Source organism: Athene noctua, chromosome 3 (assembly GCF_965140245.1).
Source record: "Athene noctua chromosome 3, bAthNoc1.hap1.1, whole genome shotgun sequence".
NCBI lineage: Eukaryota > Metazoa > Chordata > Aves > Strigiformes > Strigidae > Athene > Athene noctua.
The window spans coordinates 36,036,113-36,063,692 of NC_134039.1; the positions used below are offsets into that span (position 1 = coordinate 36,036,113).

A 27,580-nucleotide genomic window follows, 5' to 3' on the forward strand; every position below is an offset into this window, starting at 1 on the left:
GAGTTGCGGTCCTCTGGTAGAGAGCAGATCCTGTCCAGGACCTTGCCTGAGGGTGGCTGTTCTACTTGACTTCAACATGATTTCTTCAGGTGACCCAAAGGACCTGATGGTCTAGCTCAGGAGCACATACAAGATAGCAAAGACAGCTTTGTCATGATAGTGTGGTTTTGACTGAATTTCCCAAGCTTCCAAACACAAAACATTTAGACTCCTGCTGAAACCAGTGGATGTTTTATACAGGACTTCCTGTGTTTGTTTCTTCACCTCTTCGCTTGTTTTGTCTCCATCTGTGCCAATGATACCAAACAGTCTAGGTTTAATGTTTTCACCTTTTTTTTTTTTTCTTTTTTCCTTTGGGTAACTGCTGTGGTCCCATTCATTCTGCTACAAGCAAAATTATCTTTACACTTAATTCTCCTCTCTTTTGCAGATCATATCTGAGGTACAGGTTCATGTGTAACAAAAGCATTTTTAGAACAGGTGCTTCATAAATCAGAAAAGCTGTGTGTATAAAAATATGCTATGGAGATCGTTGCTCCAGAACAAATATATTGTATTCTGGTGATGGTGATGAACTACACTTAATGCGGCTTTCCAAGAGATATGGGTTCACACCTGCAATAGACTGAGGCTTCACATATAGCTGTAGCATTCTATTTTCCTGTCATGTATGATGATGAAAATGTAAAGCAAAAGCCTAATTTGGAAACAAGAGGATGCGTGAAACAGGGGCCAGGAAAGGAAGAGGAGGAGATGTAGGAGTGGTGGATGTGAACCCATGCTGAAGCAATAGCACCAAGATCTACATTCCTGCGGCTCACTGGGTATCTGCCTGGCTGCTGAGGGCCCTGTCCCCACCAAGGGGCTCGTGTCATAGTGTTGTAACACAGAGCATGCTGACCTCTGGCACAGACTTTATTTTGCAAGGGAAGAGTCAGGATTTAGACTTCATGTAATGGTGCAGTGATGACATGTAAAGGCTGGTTGACAACCACTGCTGGCCTAATAGCCATGGCTTCGGGGTGTTCAGCATGAGCTGGAAATCTTCCCAGGCCATCAGATGTGCTGCAGGGAGCACCTGAAACACTAGTATGGGGCTACCCTCAGGTGTCTGAGACCTGCTGTGTGCCCTGAGGAGAGGACTCCTGCCTGTTGGCAGGCTATCAGGGAGACACCTAACCTGGCCAGAAACCTGGAAGATAGGGTACCCAGCCATGGTGTGTGAGCTCCCAGTTCAGCTCTTTCTTTCTGCACCTGCTTTGCAGCACCTTCAGCCTCTGTCTCCCTCCTGTGCCAAGTCCCTACCCTTTCAGCTCAAGGGTCTCTGTAGCAGGTGTATCTCAATCTTCCCCTGAAGCTGTTCCATTTTCTATAAAATCAGGTGTTAATTAAAATCAAGTGTAAGAACAAACAGCCAGGCTTATATCTTGTAGGGTCAACCATTTGCCTGCATTCTCACATTATGGCTAAAGAATACAGTTCCTTCAGCAGCAAAGCCAGCAGAAGTTCCTACCCTTGCACTGTTACCTACGTCCTGCACCCAGCCGCTGCAGGAGCCAGCAAGCTGAACATCATTGCTGAAATGAGCCACATTAAAACAAATAAACAAAAATCTTCCTGTGTTTCAGTGGGGTGTGCCTTCCCCAGCTGCTGCACCTAACAGTGCTGAAAACTGCACAATGGTAGGACCACATAGCTGGCTGTCAGGAACCACTTAAGCCAACCGTGCCACAAAAGTATAACCACATTCTCTTAACTGCAAACCTGCCACTAGTCACAGCCCTGGGGCATACTCCTAAATGGATACTGGATTCAGCCAAGCTGATTGGGCAAGCATGTGGTTTGAGGTTCTTGTCAGAGCTAAGGTGTGCGTAAGAGCAGAATCGCCTCACGTCAGTAGTTTCAGGCCACGAATGCCTATTCCTGTCCAGCAAGAGAATATTTGTTTTCCCAATGCAATCGTGGGCCCCCAAATGCCTCAGGCACTTCAGAGAGGAGGCGCTGGGTGTTCCTTCCCACTCACATCTGCTTCTGGCTGCCTGGGAGCAAGGGACCACCAGCACATGCTGCAGCACGGCGGTCTCAGCTTTGCATCATGCCTGTGCAAAGCCGAGAGGCACTGCTCTGGCCACACGCTGCATTTCAGAAATGCCTGCACTTGTACCCTGACAGCTTTCCCCAACTGCCTGCATAAATTTTATTTATGAAGGCTATCTTGGGCAGAATGGACTGTGTGATCACATACTTCAGATGTTCTTCCAAGCTCTATAAAAACAAAGGTCCACACCCACATCTGGTACAACAGCTGCTCACAGAAAAATGCGTCTAGTGGCAGGAATGCCATTAAATTCTTTTAAAAACTGATTTACTTGGCTAGCCTGGCTCAAATAAAGCATGAACAAAGATACTCTATGGGGTGGTTTACATACTTTGGATGTTAACACATGTGCCTAAGGCTCAGGGAGATCAGGTCATAATAAAGCTCATGTGTGTTTGTGATGATGGCTTCCAAGTATCTGTTAATCAGAATGAGACTGTTGTCCTTCCTCAGGGGTCTGGTTCACTAAAGCACACCACAGGTTATGTCACCTGCTTATATCAATAATTATTTTTATGCTAAGTTCTTCATGCTTGTCAGCTGTGGTTTTGACTTCAACTTCAGAAAGTTAAGCCCTTTTGTTTCTGCAGCCACCATCCATTTGAAAAGTTGGAGAAAAGCCCCCATTGGTGTGTATCCAGACACCCTCCCTACCCTAGACCCCCTGCTTAAACAACACTACAACAGCCTGAACTCTCCAGAACTGTGTCCTCCTTTTTTCTACATACCACATCCCCAAATAATGGTACAATCCCCAGAAAAAGACAGTAGCTGAAAGAAAAAAAAAACTTTAAACAAACCCAGGATCTTAAGTTGTGACATTTGCTCTGAGTAGGAGTTGTCATACTCACACTCAACTTCTCATCAGAAGCACATTCAAACTTCCATAAACAAACATATGTTATTTCAGATTCAGCCTAGAATAAATGAAATAAGGTCTTTTTTTAGAACATCTGTACAGCACTGCATGTGATCTTTTAAATGTCAAAGTAATTGAAATTTTGAGAAGTTGGCTGTACTCACCAGACCTCACTGAGCTAACTGCCTCTAAGAGTAAACTGTAAGATTTTGGCATCACTGATTTCCAACAGTAGGCCAGATTCAACCTCTAACTTACAGTGCACTCCTACTTTTAGCAGCCCAGTGGGTGCTGTACCTGGTTGCATTCTCCTCTCCTCCTTCTTTTGGTGCCCCTACAGCCCTGAAGGAGCTGCGAGATCCTCAGCAAGGGAGATGTTGCAGATCAGCTGATAAGCAGCACCTTGCTGGGCTCCCAGCTGCTCACTCTCACTGAGTTTCAAGGCTACAGAAACCAGGAGACTTGTTATTTTGGAGAGGTAAGGTACTGTGCTTCCCACCATGACTGGGTTCCTGGTATCTGCTGAGTTCAAGACTGAGCAGACCCGGGAGCTATGAACATTGCCTCGGGATGCTGTGGCCTCCCAGCACCATGAAGAGCCATTCCGAATGTGCACACCTGAACCCCAGCCCTCCACCACAGGTTATTTAACATCAGTCCTCCCAATAAATCTTATCTGGATACAAACTTCTTCATTCACTCGTGGTTTGTTTGGGTTATTTTCAAATATAATAATTTTATAGATTAAAATGGTATAGGAAACCATTTTTGGAAACTGTCTTATTTCAAAAGGATACAATCAGAAAATATTTTCATGCAGTGGAGAGGAGAATGGACATGAAGATGCACCAAATGGGTAATGCTTGGTAAAGTTTATTTGAATAAGAGGGCTGGTAAGGTGAGCACCAAACAATTTACCACTAAATACAAAATTGATTTGTCTGTTGCTCTGAAATACTCCATGCTAATTTGATTATAGTAGCTTCCTAAATTATTGTCTTCTCTCAGTAACTGCTCATTGTCTCACACCTCTCATTTTCATAGACGACTTTTCCTTTAACTATAATGTAGTTGATCAGTGCTTCATGTCCCCCAAACTGGTAAATCAAGTGCTCCCACCTAAAAAGACAACAAGATGTTTAAGAATAGCCAGACCTGCATAAAAGCAGGTCACGTACCTCCTATATCTGGCAATTATAAAAGATTCGCTTGAACCATGGGCGAACAATATTCCATGTCTACATGTTGATCTCTTGTTCCATGAATACAGTGAGTTAATGTACAAATCAGTAGAGAATTCCTTTCACAACATAAACAGGTATTATCCTTAGATAATTTGTAAATAGGGATGGATTATTTTTAATATTGGCCCCAAAATTCTGAGGCTTTATTTTCCACTGGAGTGATTACGGAGCATGAAAGCTGGTCTAAAATGATAGCAATGTCCCTTTATTCAGATCAAAATAACTTTTGAAGCACAAGAAATTCACTAACCTCTCCACTATCCAAACATGGTGAAAAACAAAGCCCCTTATGTTAAATCACATTTCAAACAATAATGGAAGAACAAACCTCGATGAATTTATGATAACAAGATCCCCTTGCTTGCCAGTCTCTATGGAGCCATGTGTGTCTGATTTTCCCAGCACATAAGCCGCATTAATGGTGGCAGCTGCTAGTGCTTCATTCATTGACATCTTCATGTTTACACAGGCCAGATGCATCACCATAGGCTAGCAGGCAAGTTAAGTGGAAAATGGGAGTTACCAGTAACACAAATAAAGCTGTTCATGCCTCAAATCCCTAAGCACTCTCCTCCCTCCTTGTGCAACAGAAGGAGTTGTCCTGCATAATGTAAATCTTCCCAACTCCAAAATGAGAACTCTAAAATCAGGAACTTTGAGAGCATTTTTTATAAGCCTCTCAGTGCATATGAAGAATAAAACCCGTTCTGGTTTCAAGAATTCCTGGCAAAAACTACCAACACATAAATAAGCATGAGCAGTTTTCTGAGCAGGGCATACAGCTCTCTTTGTGGCTATGAAGACTGTTTCAAGTGTGCAAGATCTATACACAAGTTATACTAGTTATACTAGCAAGAGATTTCATAATTTTATGGTGTCATAAGTATTAGGAATAGCTTACCATTGAAAAACAGTATGCATTAGGATTAAAGTCACTGCCAAGAGCAACTATAACTCCTTCGTCTAACATTTTTCTAGCTTGAGGTTGCTTCAGTCTGGTGGGAAGAAGACACTTGTCAGTACAATTCACTTAGTTAATATATGAAGATTTATAGGAGCAGAAGTCATCACTCGGTTTGGATACGTTCATGCATTCAGTTAGAGTAATCCTTCTGGAGATGAAAGCCCAAACTCTCCTCTTGGCTCCCTACGTATCACCTATGGACAGCATTGACGGGAAGTGTGATCCACTGCTTCTGAAGTAACAGCATGTGGCAGCAGCCAGTATCAACCATCAGGCTTCAGGCCACTGAAATTTTGGTATTTATTCACACCTTAGCCACTTAAGGATTTACAAGGTGAAAATATTCAGTTCTCAAAAAAAGTAATTTTCCCATCCTTATATCTTCAGAGACAGGCTCCCACATATGAGCAGTAGCACAAGCAATGCAATAGTCCTTTCCTGATTCTGTTGGCAATTTGAAATAGTAAGTTGAGACTGTGAATTTAATTTGTATGCATTAGAGGATTTTCTTACTTAGTCTTAATGCAAAAGATATCTTCAATAACTTCAGTATCTGGAATAGCCATTTCAAAATTTTTCAGACACTGGATTAATCTGGGTAGGTGCTTGCAAGGGTAGACACTAGGAAATAACACTCTCTTAAAAAGTTTTAGCCATAACTGCTGTAAAGCCAATAGCACCAAACATCGTGTCTGAAAATAAACCAGTGTAATAAAAATGAAACATTAGAGCAACTGCTGCTCAAAAAGTAGTATTAAAAGCACTGCAGTTAACAGAAAAGAATAAACAAGATCTCAATGAAGTGCTTACATTTGGTATAAGACAATCCTCTCCCTATAGAAGCCTCTTCACAGATTTATGAGAAAACTACTACCTGTTCATGCACAACACGATGCTCCAGGAGTTAACTGTGTTTAAAAAGATTTGTCTGAAGAGCTGTTCTGCATCCTCATGTGTCCTTCAAGCCTCTGCATCCCCTGCCATGCTCTGCTGCCAGACTCCTAAGGAGTACTGCAGGCAACAGTTAGCAAGGACTCAAATGAGAGTATGCTTACCATTAAGCAACTTGCTGGCTGCACTCTCCAGCCCGCCTCTAGTCATCAGGTGAATCCCTGGCCACTGCTGCTTTTCTTAAAACCAGGGGACAGTATAGGCGCAAAACCTCCTGAATTCTGAGCTCTTGTAAGTGATGCTGAAAGAGTTGAGGGAGGCCAGCAAAGGATGTACCACATCACCTCACAGCATCTTCTTCTCATACACTGTACAGCTTTCAGCCCTCTAATACTCTTTTAACATTTATCTCACCCATGTCTTCATCATTTTTAGAGTGTATTAGACTGGGAGGCCTGTGTTCAGTAAATAGTGCACTGGACACTGCAAGAAATGAGGCCTCATTTCCTACAGCTTGTTCTTATCCCCACCTTAGGCTTATCCTAAGCTTATAAACTCTGCACTGCATGGAGTCTCTGGAGTAAGACGTGAGATACAGCCGCAGCCTTTTCCACAGGTGCCTGCGTCTCTGTTGTCTCCTCTACCTCCCTGCCTGGGATCAGTTTGCAGGACCACACATCCTCCCTGAGATCTGTATTTTGGCAGTGCAAGTAATTGCAATCAGTCAGTGGTTGAAAAGCACTGGTGCAGGTCACGAACAGCTAACCACAAACAGAAACACAAGCACAGACATAGAAGCGAAGACAAGTGGCAGTGGCACAAGCCTCAATGCACAGGAAAGTTGGCTGTTGAAAATAAACCAAAATCAGCTCAAGGATCTTCTCTTTTCAGGGGGGAAAGTATTATTGGGTCATGGTCCTCATCATCTAGTTGGCTTATTTTTGGCATTAGGTGTAAGCAGGTGAGCCATCTATACTTATCTCTAATATCTGCATATGGAAAATAGCATTCTTAAGGCAATTCTGCTCAGTGTTGCCTGGGTAAAATCAGACGAGATTTAAAAAATGCTACCCACAATCTTTCAGCTCTTTTGATAACCAAAGGATTCATTACCCAGTAAAACCTTCTGCAAGTGAGTAAATACATACATTTAGATATAATTTGCCTGAAAAGACGCCAACTCAGTTTTCAAAGTCTAAATGGATTAAAGCAAACCAGTTTTCTTCTTAAAGAATGCCTGATAATTACCTTAGCCTGTCATAAGGGTTAAATTCCAGTGTTGACTGAAACACTCCAGATCTACTGTGAGACTTGCCAGAACTAGGGTATCGCCTCATTTTTGAGGATTTCCACTAGAAACAAGACATAAGGAGGCTCATTCAGCTCTTTGTCTTTGTGTCTTCACTGATCCAGCCTGATCTTTAAGGCATAGATACAAGCTTACGCTTTTACACTAAAACACCCTAAAACTAAAAATTTTCGCTGTTATTAAAGTTTTCCTCCAATCAGGTAGCCTTACCTCAGCATGTAGGCAGTTGTTGGTAAGAGGACAGCGGCGCACTTAGCTCTTGCCATCGCTGTGATACCTTCATCACTAACTTCTTCCAGGTGGCTGACAGCCCGAGCTCCTAGCTCAGCTCCAAGCTAAACAAATTTTCAAGAAAACTACTCACCATTCTCAATTAGTTCAGTAAAGCAATGTTGTTTTCAAATGACTGGAGGAGACAATTCACTATTAATGTAAAATGTACTAAAAGAACGCTTGAAAGAACAAATGGAATACAGAGACAAAATATTTGCTAAATTACTGCAGAAAAAGTTGATCACAAAAAGGTATTAACCATCCACTGAATGGAAGCATACCTTCAGTGGTGTTTTTAACAGATTAGCATGCAAGCTATGGGAGAGCTATGGATAAAACCATCATCAAATCCCATTTACAAAGTAAACAGCAGAAAATTGTTGACAAAACTGACACTGGTTGCAGAACTAGTAGTGCAAGTGCTGCCTTCAATGGTGAAGCACCAAAAAGGCTTTTATGATCAATCGAGTTTTTGTTTTTGTTTTGTTTTTGTTTTTTTCAAATACAACAGAGAATAACTTGAGCAGACCTCATAGGAAGGAAGTAATGTTAACATGACGGTGAAACATGGTCTCAGACTGACTTTCTTTATCAAGATATTCGGGAGCCTATTCTTGACTAACCCATCTGAGTGCGCTCACTGCACATCTAACTTGTTGCTGCTAACAGGACATTTAAGGAAAAAAGATTTTTCAATTTGCATAGAAACCATATTTTCGCCATTCTTGGGTTCACAGATACCCACCTTCCCCATCTGTATCCCATGGGGAAGATAAGCAAAGTCAATGTTTGATTAGGCAGTGCTTGCTAGTCTCAGAGGTCAAGGCTTCCTCCCATGTGCTGCATAAGGGCTGCACTTTCTATCATCTGATAGATGTCTATGAATGGTCTATTTTATAAAGTCTTAGAAAAGAAAACCTTGGTTTTCAAAACTGCAATCCTTTCAAAGATTTAGCTCTTGCAAGAGCAGAAACGGCTTAACTGAATGTTAAGACAGACATACCTCAGCAGATTTCATCGGATGGAGTTCATCACCATGGAAGTTAAGCTGTAACCCTATATTTTTTCCAGCTTGAAGAATTCTCCTAGTAGACTCTAGATCAAAGACTCCCTTCTCACAGAACACATCTATATTGTTAACATGTATTTCACCACTTAGTTTGAGTTCTTTCAGTTTAGGGAGATGGTTATTGATAATGTCATCTGCGGCTTCAGTAGCAGTTTTCCCTCTAATGAAAAGAAAATGTTATGGAGACATAAGAATAACATCCTTGAAGTCTGGCAAACATTCAGATCATGCATGCAATTACTAGATTATTTACAAAATGATGCAAATAGGAATCACTCCAAAAACCTTCAGATCTCAGATGCTAACCAAGATACTTGATATTTGAAAACTAATTCTTCTGCTTTTTTATTCATAATCTCTGACCTCCTTATACTCTATCCTAAAACATAACTATTTAAAATATGTAAATGATTATTTAAATATGTTAAATGGTATTCATGCAATATTTTTATGCAAATATCAAAGCTCAAAGGGGACGTGCAGCACAAATCATTATTTTAAATTTGCCTCTCCTCCTTTTATATCATTCAGACTGATAGCTAGATAACTGTTTCTAAATCAGAGGGGCCTCCCCAGGTTCAATTTGACAAAGTCAGAACCATTTATGAACCCCCTATTACACAAAGATAGCCCAGGAGAGATCAGCAAATGCCTCTGAAAGAGAGAACAATCCAAAAATATGCAGTTGAGTTAGTATTTTGCAATTTTAAGATCTAAAGATAAGTGACCTACTGCAGCTAAATGTGACATCTCAATCGTCTTTTCAGGCACTGTAAGGCATGCACAGCCCGGCATGAGTGCCACATGGGGGCGAGTTGGGGGGTTTACAGAGGCAGGAAATTCAAGAAGCCAAATTCTGCTTGGATTTGTAAACGAGGTTGTGCAGTTAAAAAGCAGAGCAAAACCTGGCTTGTGGCCCTTCTTTTGTTCACCTCTCACTGAAACAGTCATTGGAGTTGCTCAGGCTTTTATCATGCCAAGCCTTCTCCCTTTTCTTCTTTTACTCAGCAGCCATTGGAGGAATTTGGTCTGAAAGATTAGGACCAGAGCCAAGGCAAAACAGAGGGAAACATAAGTCTTGTTTCACTTTTTTGGGGACATAATGCCCTAGAACGCAAAACTGCTGTTGTTTTAATGCGAGAGACTTCCGTACAGGAAATTACTTTGAAAATGTCTTCCTAAAGATGAAAAGGGCCCAGTGAAGCTTTGCCAATCAAAAAACCCCCAAAATTACAATCAGACATCCCCAAAATCATGAATTTGATTCCAAATGATGACTAGAGGGATGACAGATCAGTTATTTCTTTGCCTCCCTGCTGTGAGCTTTTTAGGTTCATTTCCTAAAGAACTGTAGATACCCCAAGTCTGGAAGTTCTGAGGTTGGAAACATTTTTTAAAAGCAATAGACAGAAACAAGGATCACTATAAACAGAGCAGCCTTATTTTTCTCTAGGATGGCTCAGGCTAAAGTAGCCTGCACCATCTGGCACATACTTCAGGAAGTACTGTCTATTACCAATACACTGTATCACAGTCCCACAGAATAACTGTGTTTGTAAGGACCTCTGGAGCTCATCTGATCCAACCCCTGCTACAGAGCAGGGTCAGTTTGAATCATGTGTCAACGGTGCCTTTTAGAAGCAGAAAATCAGACTGAATGACCATATACCTAGAGATCACAGATACATGCAGCAAGTTCTCAACATCTGCCCAAAGCTAATTTCCAAGTGGGAAAAAAAAAGAAAAAATGGTGCTGGCAAATCTGGAGGTAGGCTCCTGTTAAGATTCCACATACTGAACCTTTACAAGACATGACACATACTGCAAGACTTGGCAACATGAAAGAGTTGACACTTTTATCAATTAAATGAACTTTCTGGTGACGCTTCTGATCTAAGAGGCCATATTTATATATTAAATTAAATTAAGCCAAGTGTAAGAAGCAAGCAAGCAAGTGGCTTAGCAAGAATTTAACAAAGCTCCTAAGCAGCAGCTCCACAGGTGTCTAAGCAGCATTTTCCATGAGCAAGTGTAACACTGCTCTTTTGTTTCACACTAAATAGAATTATTTTAAATTGATTCAGTGTTAGCAGATCAGCAGTAACAGACTTGCATGACTATGATCGTTCCAAAATCATCAGGTTATTAGACTTTTAATGGCAATCTCATCAAGAGTTGGCATGAAGTACCTACAACAAAAAAGGGCATTATATTTTAAGATCTACATAAATCAAGAAGATTTAAATAAAAACAGTTAAATCAATCTTACTCTTTTGTTTGTATGAATTATGCATAACTGAACTACAGGGCAGTTTTATGGAATACAATGATGAAAGAAAACTGGCATGAGCTTAAGTGACTTAGAAGATATCTGTTTAACAGCTTCTAGAATCCACAAGATCATCATCTTATTTGCATAAATGAAAGAGCAATTCCCAGCCCCAAGCCTGCAGGCAACATATTCCCTTTGCAATCCTCTACTGTTACTGAAACTGCAGGAAATTCAGAGTTTAAAACTGAAGCTCAACAGAGCAGGATGCTTCCCTCAGCACATTACTGTCCCAGATGTTCAGGAGCCAGCCAAAGGCTGAGGACCACAGCTCTGAACATCAGGCCACGAATCAGGGAAGAACTGCAGAATTCTTCCCAGTCAAAATAAAAACCTGAGGCAGTTACTAGGTTTGAAGGGTAGCAGAAAATTAATGCAAGATATTCTAGACATGAACATTTGAATGAAAAGAGAACAGGGTTTAAGAAGACCCAAACTGGAAAATACAGATAAGTACCTTTTCTCCTTACATAAAATACAATATACTCACTACCTATATTTTGTTACGCTTGATGTGCGTCAGTGGGGACAGAACTGTGCAGAGTGAGATGGCATACCTGTCTTTCTAACACGTAAGATTTGATATATTTGTAAAAACACTGGAATTTATTTCATTAGTTCACAGAAATGCTTGAAATATTTTGGTGGGAAAGACTACTTACGAGGATTTTGACTGAAATTCTCCCAAGGTTTTTTTAGGGGAAGAAGAAAGGAAGGGCTAAGAAATATATATATAGTTTGGCATAAAACTTCAATTATATTTTACCATTAAGTCATCCAAACTTTAGTAGAATGTCTTGAAATAAATATTTGGTGTTTTCAGCAAATTTTAGTTACTTTATTTTTAACCATCTTCCAGTTACTGAAGATGATACAGGATTCCTTTTGAATAATTATATTAACAAAAGATAATTTCCCAACCTGCTCCAAATACAGCATAATTAGATTGCAAATAAATGTATTCAGGCCATGTTTTCTTGAATGCTGGAAGAGGTAGATTTTTTTTGGAGTATGCTTTGTTTAAAAAAATTAACACCTGATCTTAAAGACTGCCACAGTATCTCTGTGATGCTAGGCCTGCCTCCATCTTACAAGCCTTGTTTTGCAGCAGCCTACTGCTTAGTCTGTCAAATTATATGTTTCACATACACATACACCCACCTAGCTAAAACTCCTCATTAATTCTTTCATACAATGAAATCTAGTAACTTGAAGATGTTATTTTCATCATAGGGAAAGAAATGTTGAAGTGAGAAAGGCTGGCTTGAGCCATCAAAATACTTGTGATTAAGCATGTTTACTTTAATCTTCTACTCATACCTATAAGATGTATGCAATTCTTCTCTGCATGGAAGCACAATTAAGCTTTGTTTACTGAAGTATATAAGGATTAAATACAGCTTTTTTTTTTTCTGTTAGCTGGTCAAAATAAAAGCTCGTGGCAGAGACTACGCTTGAAGGGTATCAGCTAACCCAAGCAGAACAACTTTCTTTACAGAAACCCTGTAATCTGCATTATGTTCAGTGTGAGCATCAGCTGGAGGCAGACATTTTGTGCTAAAGTCATGTTGGCATTTAGTAGCCACTAGCTAATGTTTCCCTGTCTTCCTTCAAATAAAAATTTAGAAGAGCCCTCTGTAAATACTGGCTATTGTTTCAACTATGTTATATTTTAGGAGGGGTAAGCAGAAGAAACCTTTCTGAAAATAACAGCCAATTTTCAATGCAAAGCAGTAATACTTAACAGAGCAAGAAAAATCAATTCACATTACTTTGGCACAGAATGAGCTCCACAGTATGTTGAAGAAATGCCAATATCCATGGATTGCTTAGCACGTTCGATCACCCTGAGCATTTTAAGCTCTGTTTCTAAGTTTAAGCCATATCCACTCTTGCACTCAACCAAAGTAGATCCTGCACTGCGCATGCGTTCAAGTCGGTGTTTGAAAGTATTGAACAGCTCTTCTTCTGTGGCATTCCGAGTGTGTTCCACAGTAAAATGTATTCCTCCCCCAGCCTGGTGGATCTCCATATAGGATGCACCTGCCAGCTTGGGAAAAAAAAAGAAAACAAAAACCAACCCACCCACCCACCCCCCCCCAATTAGATATTAAATGTGCATTTTCTATCCAAGGGATTCGGGAAAGTGCCTTGAGGTCTCTTTGCAGTGAGAGAGAAAAGGACAGGGATAAAAATCCCCCCTAGTTCTTCCTCTCTCCCCCCCTTCTCTCCCCTCCACTTAAATGAATAAATTATGTAAGAAGCGACATAAAGAGAATTATTCTGAAGATCTGCTTTCCCCTGAGCCCAAGGGAAAAACCTATCTCTAGCTCAAAAATCCATTTGCATGGAAAAAAAGAAGAAAAAATAATCAAGATTTACATGGTAATAGAAGGTGGCACTCCTGTACTACTTCAATTAATGCAAAAATATATCAAGGCTGGCTGAAAAGGCTGCAGTTACACTCCTCTCTCATCCTACCAGTACTCAAAAAATCATCCCTCTTCTCTCAGATTATCTGATGGAAATTACATGTTTTTCTACAAATGAAAGATAAGAGTCACTGAAAAGCAGAAATAGTTATGGATAAAAAAAAAAGAGGAAGAAAAATCCAGCTGTGTAATTTTATGCTGTTACCTTCATTGCAAACTCATGAACCCTATCACCAGCCCACACTGGATGTGTATGTGCATCTACCAGGCCTAAAGAAAACAAAGTAAACATACACTCGAGTTATTTCACTGTGTAAGAGAAAAGGTTATGAAGATGCAAGCAAATTAAATGGACAGCAGAAGTTCCCCTATAAAGTCTCTATTGGTTAGAGAAAATAAAAAATCCAACCATCAAAAAAAATAGGATTTTCTTCAAAGGCTCTTAATTTTCTTTCAATTTTTTTAGGTGTAACACCATACCCAAAATGTCTCTCTGTAAATGCATCAGTTGCTGAGTTTTTCATATTGTTTTGATGATGTTTTTAAACTGTGGAAGAAATTATAAATTACAAACTTTGAAAGAGTTCATTAGGCTCTAAGTCTGTGTTCTTTAAAAAAAGCAGTGCTCAGGCTGGGCTTAGCATGTTAGCACTTACTCTAGCACTTCCTCCACTTAGTACACTTAGTCCAGCAGGAGCTTCTTTTAAAAGCTGTGAAACCAACACTATTGAATGCCCAAATGAAACAGAGGTCTAACAGCTTGTGTGCTAACACCACTTGCGAAGTTTAACACACAATAGACTTGTCCACGTTTAGTATTTTTATCAGGTAAAGTTACAGAGTATGTGACTAAAGTCTTGCACTGCCCTTTTCCCTCCAACTGGCTGCAGACAGGATGGAAAGACTGAGCTCCGTGGCTGGTGGGAAGGAAGGGCACAGAAAAGAGGTGAATCTGAAAAGTCACTAGGCCAGCTATGTTACAGTTGTGATCTATGACACGGAGGAGCAGATGTCAGACGAAACAAAAGGAGACAGAGCTCCACCATGAAGCCCAAAAGAACCATCCTGAGTGCTACAGTTTTCTCCTTGCCGCACTCCCGATGGAAAAGCTGCAGTACTCTGCCCCTAGCACAAGGTATTATCAAACCAGTACTGAATACAGAGGCAAGAGGACGAAGGGACATTTCACACACACGTACTTTGTCTCTAAGCACTTGCCACCATTTGGCATTGTATCATTATGAAAAAACACACCTACCTGGTAACACACACTTCCCAGAGCAGTCAATTATTCTTTCAAATGTTGCTCCTGAAAACTGATTGCGAATAACATCTGCCTGGCCCACAGCTTTGATACAACCATCTCTGCAAACAACAGAAAACGAACAAAGGAATCGTGAGCCTGTTGAAAAGTCAAGTGCTCACTGAGAGAGCTCCTGGAGCAACAACTCTCTGAAAGCAGGGCTAGGGACCTTCTGCAGGATTGAAGATGCACACAGGAGGTCATTTGCTAATCTTATAGATGCACAGAAAATGATGGGGTAATGCCATGCATTTCAAGTTGTTTGTCGTAACACTTGTTCTGTCCTCTACTTTTTGTTCTGATTTCTGCATTATTTTTCTGTTGTGGATCAGCAAATATACAGCATTCCTCCAGCAAGTATCTGCAGGGCACTCTTCCCCTCACAGAAATCGAACTATCATCACTGTCCTCAAATCATACCCTTGTGCCCTTGGAAGCCATAGGGATACATCTCTTTGGGGCTGACCTTCAGTTCAACAGCAATTTTCTCCCAGTGGAGCTTGAGGATGGTACTGGGAATCCTGCACTTGAGGGATTGCCTCCAGCCATGCATCAAGCTCCACCTCACCTCCACCATGCCCCTCCCAGGGCATGCGCAGCATCTCTGTCCTTTAAGCCTTGTCTTTCTCCCGCTCTTTTCAAGTCACTGGAATAGTAGTAATTGGGAGTCATCCTGGGTACCTGACTGAAGGTATCTACACCACACAGCTGAATTTTTATGATTCTGTGCTGGTTTTGGCTGGGATAGAGTTAATTTTTTTCACAGTAGCTAGTATGGGGCTATGTTTTGGACTTGTGCTGAAAACAGTGTTGGCAAATAGAGAGATGTTTTTGTCACTGCTGAGCTGTGCTTACACAGCGTCAAGGCTTTTCTGCGTCTCATACCCCACCAGCAAGTAGGCTGGGGGTACACAAGAAGTTGGGAGGGGACACAGCTGGGACAGCTGACCCCAGCTGACCAAAGGGATATTCCATACCATATGACATCATGCTCAGCAATATAAAGCTGGGGGAAGAAGAAGAAAGGGGGTGAAGTTTGGAGTGACAGCGTTTGTCTTCCCAAGTAACATGTGTGATGGAGCCCTGCTTTCCTGGAGGTGGCTGAACACCTGCCTGTCGATGGGAAGCGGTGAATGAATTCCTTGAACGCGCAGTTTTTGCTTTCCCTATTAGACTGTCTCTGTCTCAACTCCAGAGTTCTCTCACTTTTACCCTTCTGATGCTGTCCCCCACCCCACCAGGGAGGAGGGAGCAAGTGGCTGTGTGGGGCTTCGTTGCTGTTTTTAGTTAAACCACGACAGAGCAAATAGCAGTCAGAGCATTCAGAAATGGGAGAGATGTAACTATACAGGTTAATAATTAACTATAATTTAATGAATTACACCAATTATTCATAGGATTGCTATTAGTTCACGCCAGTTCACCTAGAAACAAAGCAGAGGCAGAAGAGGCTAGCAGTTATGATCAGCACTAGGCTAGAAGTTATCTTTACAAGGCTGGAAGCGTAACACTGGATGATAATAGAAGTTACCAGGATATGGACTGAAATAATCAAAATTGGGAAGGCACGTTTCAACTCAGGGAGGTGGCCGCCGTTCTGCCGCCTCCACCGAGCGCAGGGAACTGCCGGGCAGAGGCAGCCCGCGGCCAGCTGTCGGGGCAGGGGCAGCTCCGGCGACCCGATCCCACCACCACACCCCCCCCGGCCCCGGCCCCGGCCCCGGCCCCGGCCGCTCACTCACAGCCCCACCACCAGGCTGGCGCCCCGCAGCAGGGCCAGGCTGGCGGCGGCCTCCCGCAGCAGGTACTCCTCGCCCCGACCGCAGACCAGCACCAGCTGCTGGGCGTTCTCCAGCAGGAGCCGGTGCCTGCCCGCCATGGCAGCGGGCAGCGCGGGAAATGGTGGGCGGCGGCGGCGGCGGGCGAGGGCGGCCGCCGCTCGGCTCAAAGTCCCCCGGGGCGGCGCGGGAGAGGCCGCTGCCTGCCCGCCGGCCTGGCCCTGGCCCTGGCCCTGGCCGCGGTAGTCTTTGCAACCAACCCCCAAGAGGGGCGAAGACACAGAGGTGGGAAACAAAGCGGGGAACAGGCCGGATGATTCCTCTGGGACACGGGTGAGGCGGATGGTGGTGACCATCCTCACCTGTGCCACATTCGGCACTCGGCAGAAATTTGGGCTGAAAAAGCTACAGGGCTTTAAAAGTGAATTTGGCAGCAGCCAGCTATAGGCAAAAGATGCTGTTCTTGCTGTGGGCTGGGGTGATGTGACAACATCCATATGTCGTGCTGGTTTATGCTAAGCTCTGAAGCACAGGGTTTGCCAGCTGGGGATTCCCAGAGCTCACTGTCCGCACTGCACCACCTGGAGATTTCCTTTTGCCAAGAAAACAGGAGATTCTGAATTGGGAGCATTTGTCTGCCCATGTACCCCCTCCCCGGTGTCCCATCACCTTGCCAGCATCCCAGCACCAGCCCCTGAGGGACCATAGCACCTCTCACTGCACCAGATATTCAGGCAGACATTCATTTATCCAAGTAGATATTAATTTATCCAGGCAGACTGAAAGGTTTGTGCGATGCTGCTGCCCCCTACAGAATTAGGGATGAGAGAATCAGGGAACAAATACTTTCAACATGGATTTTCAGTTTTCTTCTCTCTTCAAACATTCATAGTGTGTATAGAGATCCAGTAATTCCCAGCTGGAAAATAGTGTCTTTCTTAATAAGTGGTCCCTCAAACACCTATCTGGTGGCGGTAATCTTCTTTAAACACCTTTTTTTTTTAAAGGAGGATCAATTTAAAATGTTTGTATGTGCATATACATATTCCTGTACTGCAGAAACAGATGGGTATGTTAGCTCTTAGAATTAGTTTTTTGCTCGTCTTGTTTGCAAATGAGTCAAGATATGCAGCTAAAATGCAGTATTTTTCATTTAATAACAAATCTGAAAAGTGAGTAAAACCACGATAGCATTGGGTATTATCTTGCTCAATACTACACCATGACAATCTCATCTTCTTTCTAAACACTCTCACTAGGTGTGCTTCCAGGAGTTCCTGCTGTCGCCTTTGGCTTTCACTGGCAGTACTGCAGTATGTTTGAAAGCAGAAATCAAAGAGGAACCTTGCAACAGCATCATAGCAATGGCAGGACACTCCACTGCAGGGGGGATGCTTAAGCAGCAGTTGAGAACTGGTGTGTCAGGAATGACAGGCCGCACGTTGTAGTGGAGTCTGGCACTCGAGAGATCGGTGCTGCCGATAAAAGCAGCGGGGGAGAAGATGATTCAGCTGGAGCAGAAGGGAGCACCCCCCCGCACATACAGACCTCACTTCCCTGTGCAGTGGGATGGCAGGAAAATAGGTTTAGAATGAATAGCTTCACTGTAGTGCAGTCTTAAGGCAGGGTAAGTACTGCAAAATCATTGTTCTCTTATTCACAAATATTTTAGAGTATATGTTCCATGAGCTGCTCTTTCTGCCCTTGAGAGGCCCACCAGAGAACATTAAATTCCCACCTGTATTTGCACATCCCTGTTTAGTTGAATGCCTGGCCATCTGCTGGTTCTGTGAACAAGGGCTGGAAGTCAAACAGAAACTGGCCTGAATGCTTCTTATATATATGTTTCTCCCATCTACATATTTTTTGCCTTTTGTCTCTTTCAGCAATTCCAGAGAGAAATTCAAAGAGCAAAGGTGACATCTGCAGCTCTGTTTCTGGTGATCCAGTCTCAGACTCCAGCCACTCATAACATTAGTTGTGGTAAAAGGGGGAAAAAAGGAAAGATCAATTCTGTGTAAAACTTTACACCTGAAAGAAGTGTGTTGTTACACTCTTAAGGATAAAATTCAGTTCTGTGCACTAGGTTTTTCCAAGAACCAAGGCCAGATCCTGATCTAAATCCTTAGGTGATTTTATGCTTAGTAAGATAGGAGTGTATTTCATTCTCAGACATATTCTGCTTGCAGAAAACTTAAAACTGCGCTTGTGTATTTGTATATGCCCTAGTTCTTTTCTGGTGAAGATTTTTCTCTGTAATATATCAGTCTATGCAGCAAAAGGTCAATTCACTGCAAAGTCAGTGGTTTCTGACGTGCTGTGCCTGATGTATTTTTAAGAACGCTGCCCAGAAAGGTAAATGCAGGAGTAGTTTCTAGGTTGCATCCAAAGGAAATTCTTGTGTTTGATACAAAAAGAACAGATTCTAACATTGGGCTGTATTTTAAAATTGTTGGCAGAGTTCATTGGGTGTAAACAGAGGACAGTCTGTAAACAGGCTGGAGTGATGGCTGAGGCCAACTGCAGGAGTTCCAATAAGGCCAAATGCCGGGGGCTGCACTTGGGCCACAACAACCCCCAGCAGCGCTACAGGCTTGGGGAGGAGTGGCTGGAGAGCTGCCAGTCAGAGAGGGACCTGGGGGTGTTGATTGACAGCCGGCTGAACAGGAGCCAGCAGTGTGCCCAGGTGGCCAAGAAGGCCAATGGCATCCTGGCTTGTGTCAGCAATAGCGTGGCCAGCAGGGACAGGGAAGGGATCTGACCCCTGTACTCGGCACTGGTGAGGCCGCACCTCGATTCCTGTGTTCAGTTTTGGGCCCCTCACTACAAAAAGGACATTGAATGACTCGAGCGTGTCCAGAGAAGGGCAACGAAGCTGGTGCAGGGTCTGGAGCACAGGTCGTATGGGGAGCAGCTGAGGGAACTGGGGGTGTTTAGTCTGGAGAAGAGGAGGCTGAGGGGAGACCTCATCGCCCTCTACAGCTGCCTGAAAGGAGGGTGCAGAGAGCTGGAGATGAGTCTCTTTAACCAAGTAACAAGCGATAGGACAAGAGGGAATGGCCTCAAGTTGCACCAGGGCAGGTTTAGACTGGGTATCAGGAAGCATTTCTTTCCAGAACAGGCTGTTGGGTGTTGGAATGGCTGCCCAGGGCAGTGGTGGAGTCCCCATCCCTGGAGGTGTTTAAGAGTCAGGTTGACATAGCGCTGAGGGATCTGGTGTAGTTGAGAACTCTTAATGTTGGGTTAATGGTTGGACTGGATGATCTTCAATGTCTTTACCAACCTAGATGATTCTGAGGACAGTAGAGTGCTAGAGGAACCCTGCCTAAATTCCTTAGAGACTTTAAATCACAACCTTAATGTTCCAGTGAAAGTTTTTTGAAAATAATTTTAAAATGTGCTATCTTTAATAGTGTCTGATAATTTATTTTTCTCCAAAATTTTATAGGTGTTGGTAAAAATCAAAAGAACTGCTTTTACCATAGAAGATGGAAAGCCAGTTCTTTACAGAGCTGGCAGGTCTTTGCCGGCTGAAAATTCGTGTGTTCCTAAAACAGCGTGAGGATAATATCCTATGCTCATTTTACTTTATTATCATTGGATATTTTAATTTCCTTGAGTTTGCTAGTTTGGGTTGGAAAATAACTCGTTTCACAAAAAAAAAAAAAAAAGAATAGAAAGGGAAAAAAATAGTAAAAATAAAGATAAGTAAAAAAAAAATAAGTCAGTTGAGTGTCTGGCAATTGGTTGAGATTTCATCTCTCTTGCTGGTGCTTTATCTGAGTGTATGATATGCTTATTCCTCAAGGATCACCTTTTCAAATACACTGCCAGTTACTTTAGAATGTTTAGTCTTGTAAACAACATGTAATTAAATACAGAAGGCTGGATATAAGTCTTAGTCCAAAATTGGCTAAATTTTCCTTAAATTTATGTTAGTTTTTTTCATCTGCTAAATAGTCCTTTACAATAATACACATAGTACAATGAAATGCCCTGAAAGAAGGCATTATGCTTGTTTTAAGTTAATTGCTAGTGGATCTTACTGAATGCTGTTTCCCTGTTTACAAAAGCAGCAGAGGTTATTAGACCCTGAGGATCAAACAGAAATTGCATCACATGGATGAAAACTGACTTTGAAATGCGGAGCTCACCCCGACTAAATTGCAAATTTGTTATGCACTCTTGGCTCTCCTCATATCAGATTGAGTTTTACATCAGATTATCAGATTAACGAATATTTTTTGCAGTTTTGCAAAAGTAGAAATGAAGTAATTCTGCGTTTTCTTTTTCCTATTCAGAAGAACTTTGCATCTCAAACCATGGAAACATTGCATTTGCTCAGGCGAGCTTCCCAAATCCTCCCTCTGTTCCCAGGTTCTGTCTTAATAACTTTTTTGGCAAAGTCCATAATCCCCTATTGATGGGGGAGCCTTTTGGGGAAACACTGATCTGCCCCAGGGGACCTAACTCAGCAGGAATGGTTCTCTCTGATCATAGTGAAACCTTTCCAACCTCTACACCTAGGTTTCCTTTTCACAAAAGCTGCAGCTAAGGGAAAAATGAGTTTGTGTGCACCTGTGTCCTGCTGGGAGTGAGGATATGGACACATCCAGACACAGGAACTGGTATCATGCCAACATCTGGCCTTATGGCCAAAGCTCATAATTCTTTGCAGACAGGGATCTGCACAAGACAGAATTCACAGCATTTTGTCTCCTAGCAACAATAAGAATTCAGGGTCTTCTTAGCTAGGTTGTGTACTCTTTTTTTGGCTACTCCTAGAAATGGGAGGGTTTCAAAGTAAAAAATAAATAGCAAACAACCTATACTCAAATGAGTAACACAAAAAAATATGCTCAAAACTACGTGTCATATGTCTCCTGTCTTGCTGTAAGCCTTTCTAGGCTGTTCTTGACTATGTAACTTACCATATTTAGTAAGTAGTTTTGCAGGGTATAATCTTTTGCTGATGGAGTGTCCTACCACTTTGTCTCTGATTTCTTTTATCCTACAAACAATTTGAACAATTTAACACATGAAAGCATTTAAATTTTTATTTACTTTTTGTACCTTATAATTCAAAAGTAAAATCATGAGCCCTCTTATTTGTATCTTTAATAGATATATAAGTGAATGGTTGCAAGTCTTCTGCCTTTTGGACTTGCTTCAGAAGAAAGGAAACATCTGTTTATACTCATGGGGCTTACTCCATACCAACTAAGGACCAGCTCCAGTTACATTGCTATACTCAGAGTACCTTACCTCATCTGTATTGCAATTATTTTCACACCATTTAGGACCAAAATCTGAATTAAGCACATGTGTAAGTCTTTATCTAACTACACCTGCATGGTTTCTCCCATTGAAATGAAAGGAACACTTCATGGTAGCAAAGATAAACACATGCATCCATCTTTGCAGTGTGTGGGCATAAGAACTAAGATTAGCTATGAAGTTATACACCAAGATATTTAGTCAGTGTGTTTGATCCCTAGTGCTATGCAAAAATAAAAGCATCTTTCTGAGTTTGAAGTCTAATGAATGTATCTATCAAAAAAAACCCTGTAGATGCATAACAAAAAAATCCCAAGAGTTTGAAGCTACATGAAAGGAGTACATTTTCATTAAGAATGAAAACTCAAGGCTCTGTAAAGTAAGTGATCTCAGTCTTTGAAAGGAGATATTACAGGAGAATATATTTGTTTTCCTAGTTCTGACTGGGCTTTTGCTTTTGCAAGATGAAAGTCCACTTGTCTTTCCTTTGATATTATTGATCTTTGCCTAGATTCTCACAGAATTTTGACTTTTTTCATCTATGTTTTAAGGCCAAGGTCTTTGTTCAGAACACTGTCTCCCCCTAGAAAGTTACTGATTTTACTGGGCCTTTTAAAAACACAGCAGTCTGCACAGATTTCTTTCTTTCCACAGTTTGTCCTTCAGAGGATGGTGAAAAAAAAATATTTGGAACTGTATCTACCTTCAAGGACTGCTAGAATTTGTGATAAACTATAATTTTTCTTCCTGTCTGTACACTACAGCATCTATAGTCTGCTACTAAAGAAACCTCTAATTTTAGTATGAAAACAAATGAAAGCCAGAGCACTTGCAGGGTTCTACCACATTTGGTGGCCAGGTAGAAAGAGCTGAGATCTGCATGCAGGGACTTCTGTGGGGTCATTTCATAGAATAAATCACAGAATGGTTTGGGCTGGAAGGGACCTTCAAAGATCACCTCGTTCCAACCCCCCTGCCATGGGCAGGGACACCTTCCACTAGACCAGGTTGCTCAAAGCCCTGTCCAACCTGGCCTTGAACACTGCCAGGGAGGGGCATCCACAGCTTCTGGGAAACCTGGTCCAGTGTCTCACCATGCTCGTAGTAAAGAATTTCTTCCTTCTATGGGTATTTACCACTTACTGTTAAATAACCAGCACTAGCTGAGTTTTTGTGGAACTGCACTCATGACTGACTTGTCTCTTAAGATTTTCACTTTAAACAGCTCAAACCACTGATGGTTTTCTATAGGTGACAACGGTGTTAAATCTGAAAGATAAACTCATTTGTGAGCATACTGAGGTTTGAGATTGAGTTCATATTGCCTCCATGGCAATACCAGATTTCAAACACCCTTGCACTGAACTGCTACTGGGGATGATGCAGAGATGGGGCTGGTGCTGAGCAACCCACGGTGCCTCTGGGACACCAGTGGCAGCACCCCCATCACCCTCTGCTTCGAGTGGTTTACTCAAAGCTCATACCCAGTGCTCTGTGGTGTTTAAACCTAAGTTGAGAAGCTGGCCATATGTTGTTGGTTTTATTCCCTAAATAGCTCACCATCACATAGCTCCTCTCCTTACACAAACCAAGTAAGCCCATGACACAACCTGGTGCATGTTGAAGGCTTCCAGAAAACCTTTTCCCGTACCATCTTGGGCTTCAGTGCAATGTGCCTGTAGGAATCCGGTCAGGGAAGGGGCTGGAGTCTGCAAAGAGCAGAACGGGGTCCCTCCCTCTCCCTTTTCCACCCTATGACCATGTCTAAGGCAGACCCAGCAGAGGACCAAAGGAATTTTTATCTGTTGTGAAGCTCCCCAATTGGGATCAAAGAGGGATAAAAGAATTCTATTTTCAGCATGTGTAAAACAGTGGTAATACTTCTGTATTTGACAGCAGCATTATGGTAAATGACCACTGATGAGAAAAGGGTTAAAGTAACACATCGGTTTTAACTTAGGTTCATGAAGCGTACCTCTAGCTGTCTGGGTTCTGGTCTGCAGGATGCCCCTCCAAACCACCTCTTACCAGTAGCAACTCATAGCTCCATCAGAGCCTCCAACAGGGAGTCTCAGCCTGGCAGCACTGACAAAGCAATGGCCCTTCATTAAGAAATGCTGATAGGTACAGGACATTGTTAACCTCAAAGTTTAAGAGTAAACATCCAAAAACATGGTTGTTGTGCTCCTGCAGAACTTAACATTCCAGATGCCTGGTAACAAAGACTTTCTTTTTATGACAGAGACTGGGAAAGTACACTCCTATTGCACAGTGTATATATTGTGCAGTATAGCTGCCAGGAGGCTTTTGTTTGTGTGGATATTGTCTACAAAGTCAATGCAAATTTGTCATTTCTTAATAACAACTGTACAGCCACACTTCAAGCTTCATGACTCAAAGCAGCAGACACTGGGGTATAACAGAGCTCCACATCTCACCTGCTGTGAGGTCTTCATGACTATTTCCAAATATTATGACCAGATTTAAAGATTAAGTGTATTTAAACAGTAACTACATACAGGCTGTAAAACATGTAGACTGCCATATTTTCCTATATTTCACATAGGAAAATAACCGGTATTTTGTTCAAAGTCTTCAGCTGTTAAAGTGGAGAAGACAGCTAAGAATGAGGTTCTTGTAAATACAGAAGATTTTCACGGAGAGGTGAAACGTAGTTTCTACTGAAATAAGGCTACAAAGCATTATAGCTGCATCCTCTTTAATTCACCACTTCAGAGCTGAAGGAATCATTACCAAATCATCAGCTGTCTGCTGATATTTTAAAAGTTTTTCTGTTGCTCATTCCACACCCCATATTACCATTATGGAGCGAAAAGGCTATTCCTGCAGCTCCATCAATCTACTCGGCAGCGCAGCTTCGAGTAACACAAGTGTCACATACAGGTGATGAAAACTTCTTCACTTTCTCTTATACGCTAGTCTGCATTCAGCATAACTACCTAATGGCAGAGTACTGACACTGATGCTAAACTGACCTGATACATGGATGAACCATCTATTTTCTTCTGGTATACACAACTTTGAAGATTTAATTTATTCCATGAATCACTTAAATTCAGGTATTTCCCTTGACAGTTACAGCATTTGTTGACACTGGTAATACTTAAAAGTTGTGGGTGGTTGGGTTTTTTTGGTTTTAAATATTCACTTTTCATTCTAATATTTTCAGTTTTAAATTGAAATAATTGCCTATTCCTCCAACATTAGTTTTTTAGACGCCAATAAAGGTTAGTCTTAAGACTTAAAAAGACTTTTCAAGAGTTAACTTTCCCCATATTAAAATAAAATGAAAAAGTAAATACATAACTACAAAATTATAGAAAAACAAAAAAAAGAAAAAGGTTTATTTCCAGATATACAAAACACCTATTCTCTCATTTCTCCATCTTCTTCCTCTTCTTCCACACCTCTGATGTACAAGACATTATTGCACCTGCAAATAGAAACAAAGAACTCCCTTAACTATAAGTGTTTTAATTTTCCACCCCTTATATAGACTACTTTAAGCATTTCTCTGCTGGAGCGTAGCCTTGCAAAAGACAAATTCTGCATAACAAATTGCTGCTGTTGACCTTGTACAGCTTTCCACAGAGTTCATAACAACTGCAAAAGCATCAAGTTTATAACAGCAGTAACTGGTTGACAATGCTGTACAAGAAATTTTTACTCTTAGGTTAACAGTTCCGGTCAAGTTTAATTTCCAAGCACGCAAAATGCTTTCAGTAGGAAACCATTAATATACTCTACTAATGCCAAGAGATTAATAGATGTACAATAATCTGGAAAAGGTATTTAGTTACCTGGAGAAGAGGTTGTCAATACCACTTCACAAATATTTCAAAATTCATGTTTACCCCCCTCACAGCCTTCACATAAGCGTTACGTTAACATTTAGCATGTCAGTTAGACAAGAAATGCAGTAATGCACCTAGCAATACAAGTTTTAATGAAGTAATAGCAAGATTTCAAGAAACCCTGCCTTTGCCATAAATATCCTCATTACCTTATCAAAACTTCACCCAGATGTCCAGACAACGCACCGTCTATATACTCCTCTGTGTTTGCAAGCTGGAGAAAGAAACCAGCAAGCCTCAGAATATTTCTAACAGAAGCTTCTCAAAGCACACCGGGGTTTTCCCCGCAACCCGGCTACAGCGAACGGGGGAGCCCGAGCGACCCCGCTCCCACCCGACACAGAGCCCACCAACAAGGCACGGCTTAGAAGCGCCCCGCTTCGTCCGCCGCCCCCCGGGCCGAGGCCCAGCGCCACCGCCGGCCCAGGCGCGGCTCCTGCCCCTCCGCCGCCGAGCCCGGCCCTCACCTGCATGTTCATGTAGCCGTCGACGGAGACCAGGTAGCCCTTGTACTCCATCCCCCACTTCAGCTTCACCATCACCGGCTTCCCCGTCAGCCCGTTCAGGAAGGGCTTGGGGTTGAGGGGCAGGCTCTGCCGGGGAGAGCAGCCGGTCAGTGCCGCCCCGCCCCGCCCCCTCCGGACCGTTAACGGCCGCGCTCCTGCTGCCCGCGCGCCCCTCCCGCCCCCCCTCCCCGCCTCCCGCTCCCGCGCGCGGCGCGGACGCCGCTCTCACCATGGCGACGCGGCGCGCGGCAGCTGCCCGACAAACACAGGCCCACGCGGGAACCCCTCGTGCCGCCGCGGGCTGCGAGAGAATGGGAGGCAGCGCCGCTGCGGCTTCCGCTTCCGGGAGCGCCGCCCCACCTCTGACCCTTCACCCCGCCGCGCCGCACTCCCCATAGGCTGGGGCGCCCTCACGCGCCAAGTGAAGGGCGGGGCTGCCCATTGGCTCGGCGGCGCCCCGGGCCTTTCTCATTGGCTGGGCTGACCGCCCTCCTCCCCCGCTTTCTGGCCAATCGCTGCCGCTGCCAGGTCCTCCGCGCTTGCAGGGGCGGGGGCAGCGCCGTTCGGCTGCCGGGCGCCTCGGGCCGCTATCCCCGGGCGGGGGAGCCGGGCGGCGGGAGGCCGGCGCTTTCCTGCGAACTGCAGGCCCCTAAGGCCCTTCCCTCCCGGCTTGTGATCTCTTCGGCACGGCCCGGCACGGCCCCGCAGGTCCTAGGGGGCCGGTTTTGCCCCGCTCAGGCCAGCAGTAACCTCATTTTGCCTTGGAAGCCGGGCGGTCGGAGCAGCAGCTGCCCTCCCGGCTTCTGAGCAGCCGAGTGTGTGCGTGCCCTTCCCAGCGGGGCGTCGGTTGCTTTTCACGCGGAGCTGCAGCAGCCTAGAGGGCAGCGGGCGGCTCGGCGGCAGCGGGCGGCCCCGCCGCTCCCCCCAGTCTCTCCGCGCGGGGGCAGCGCTCAGCCTGTGCGGCGGCCGCGGCGCGTAACGGGAGGCGTCTGACGCTCCTGTGCTGCTGTTACCTGCGAGCCTTGCCGGCCGCGAAAGCGGGGCGACATCGCTTCGTCTACACGAATAAATTTACAGGCCGGCGCGTTTCTGGTTCTTCGCATGCACGGATAGAAAATCCGAGAACGTAAAGGATGAGTGAGTGATGTCCTTGCCAATGGTCAAGTGCTCTGCTCAGTCTCAGTTGAGTCCCAGGTGAAAAAGTTGCCAGAGCTTTTCTTAGCTGTGGGGAGCAGTAGCCTGTGTTCACACTCATGAAACATCAGTTCTGCTCTGGCTATAATTTGTGACTCTTTGACAGGCAAATACGTTGAGCCAGCGTTTGTACTGTTTACTCATTTGTCACGTCTATGCTAATGTCTTGTACTACTCTA

The 27,580-nt window shown here is 43.3% G+C and overlaps 2 protein-coding genes across 2 annotated transcripts; both read right to left on the bottom strand.

Annotated features, from left to right (window-relative positions):
- Positions 1 to 3,910: 3,910 nt before the first annotated feature.
- On the bottom strand, positions 3,911 to 16,650 carry AMDHD1 (amidohydrolase domain containing 1). The gene is made up of 9 exons (XM_074901474.1): positions 16,514 to 16,650; positions 14,727 to 14,833; positions 13,674 to 13,738; positions 12,809 to 13,086; positions 8,642 to 8,867; positions 7,576 to 7,700; positions 5,103 to 5,196; positions 4,530 to 4,690; positions 3,911 to 4,076 (listed from the first exon to the last, which is right to left on the bottom strand). The coding sequence occupies exons 1-9, from the start codon at positions 16,648 to 16,650 to the stop codon at positions 3,962 to 3,964; spliced, it is 1,308 nt and encodes a 435-aa protein (XP_074757575.1). The 3' UTR covers positions 3,911 to 3,961.
- Positions 16,651 to 25,161: 8,511 nt separating this feature from the next.
- Positions 25,162 to 26,557, bottom strand: SNRPF (small nuclear ribonucleoprotein polypeptide F). Its single transcript, XM_074901475.1, has 4 exons — positions 26,437 to 26,557; positions 26,169 to 26,294; positions 25,851 to 25,915; positions 25,162 to 25,280 (listed from the first exon to the last, which is right to left on the bottom strand). Exons 1-4 carry the CDS (start codon positions 26,437 to 26,439, stop codon positions 25,214 to 25,216), a joined length of 261 nt encoding a protein of 86 aa, XP_074757576.1. The 5' UTR covers positions 26,440 to 26,557; the 3' UTR covers positions 25,162 to 25,213.
- Between the last annotated feature and the right edge of the window lie 1,023 nt (positions 26,558 to 27,580).

Excerpts from the sequence above, each read along its gene's own strand:
- AMDHD1 (XM_074901474.1), bottom strand. The coding sequence starts at position 16,650 with ATGGCGGGCAGGCACCGGCTCCTGCTGGAGAACGCCCAGCAGCTGGTG. Across the intron at positions 13,739-14,726 it reads TGGGAAGTGTGTGTTACCAG|GCCTGGTAGATGCACATACA; the intron begins GTAGGTGTGTTT and ends TGTTTTCTTTAG. Across the intron at positions 5,197-7,575 it reads ACAACTGCCTACATGCTGAG|ACTGAAGCAACCTCAAGCTA; the intron begins GTAAGGCTACCT and ends TCTTCCCACCAG.
- SNRPF (XM_074901475.1), bottom strand. Across the intron at positions 25,916-26,168 it reads ACGGCTACATGAACATGCAG|CTTGCAAACACAGAGGAGTA; the intron begins GTGAGGGCCGGG and ends TTCTTTCTCCAG. Across the intron at positions 25,281-25,850 it reads CTGGGTGAAGTTTTGATAAG|GTGCAATAATGTCTTGTACA; the intron begins GTAATGAGGATA and ends TTCTATTTGCAG.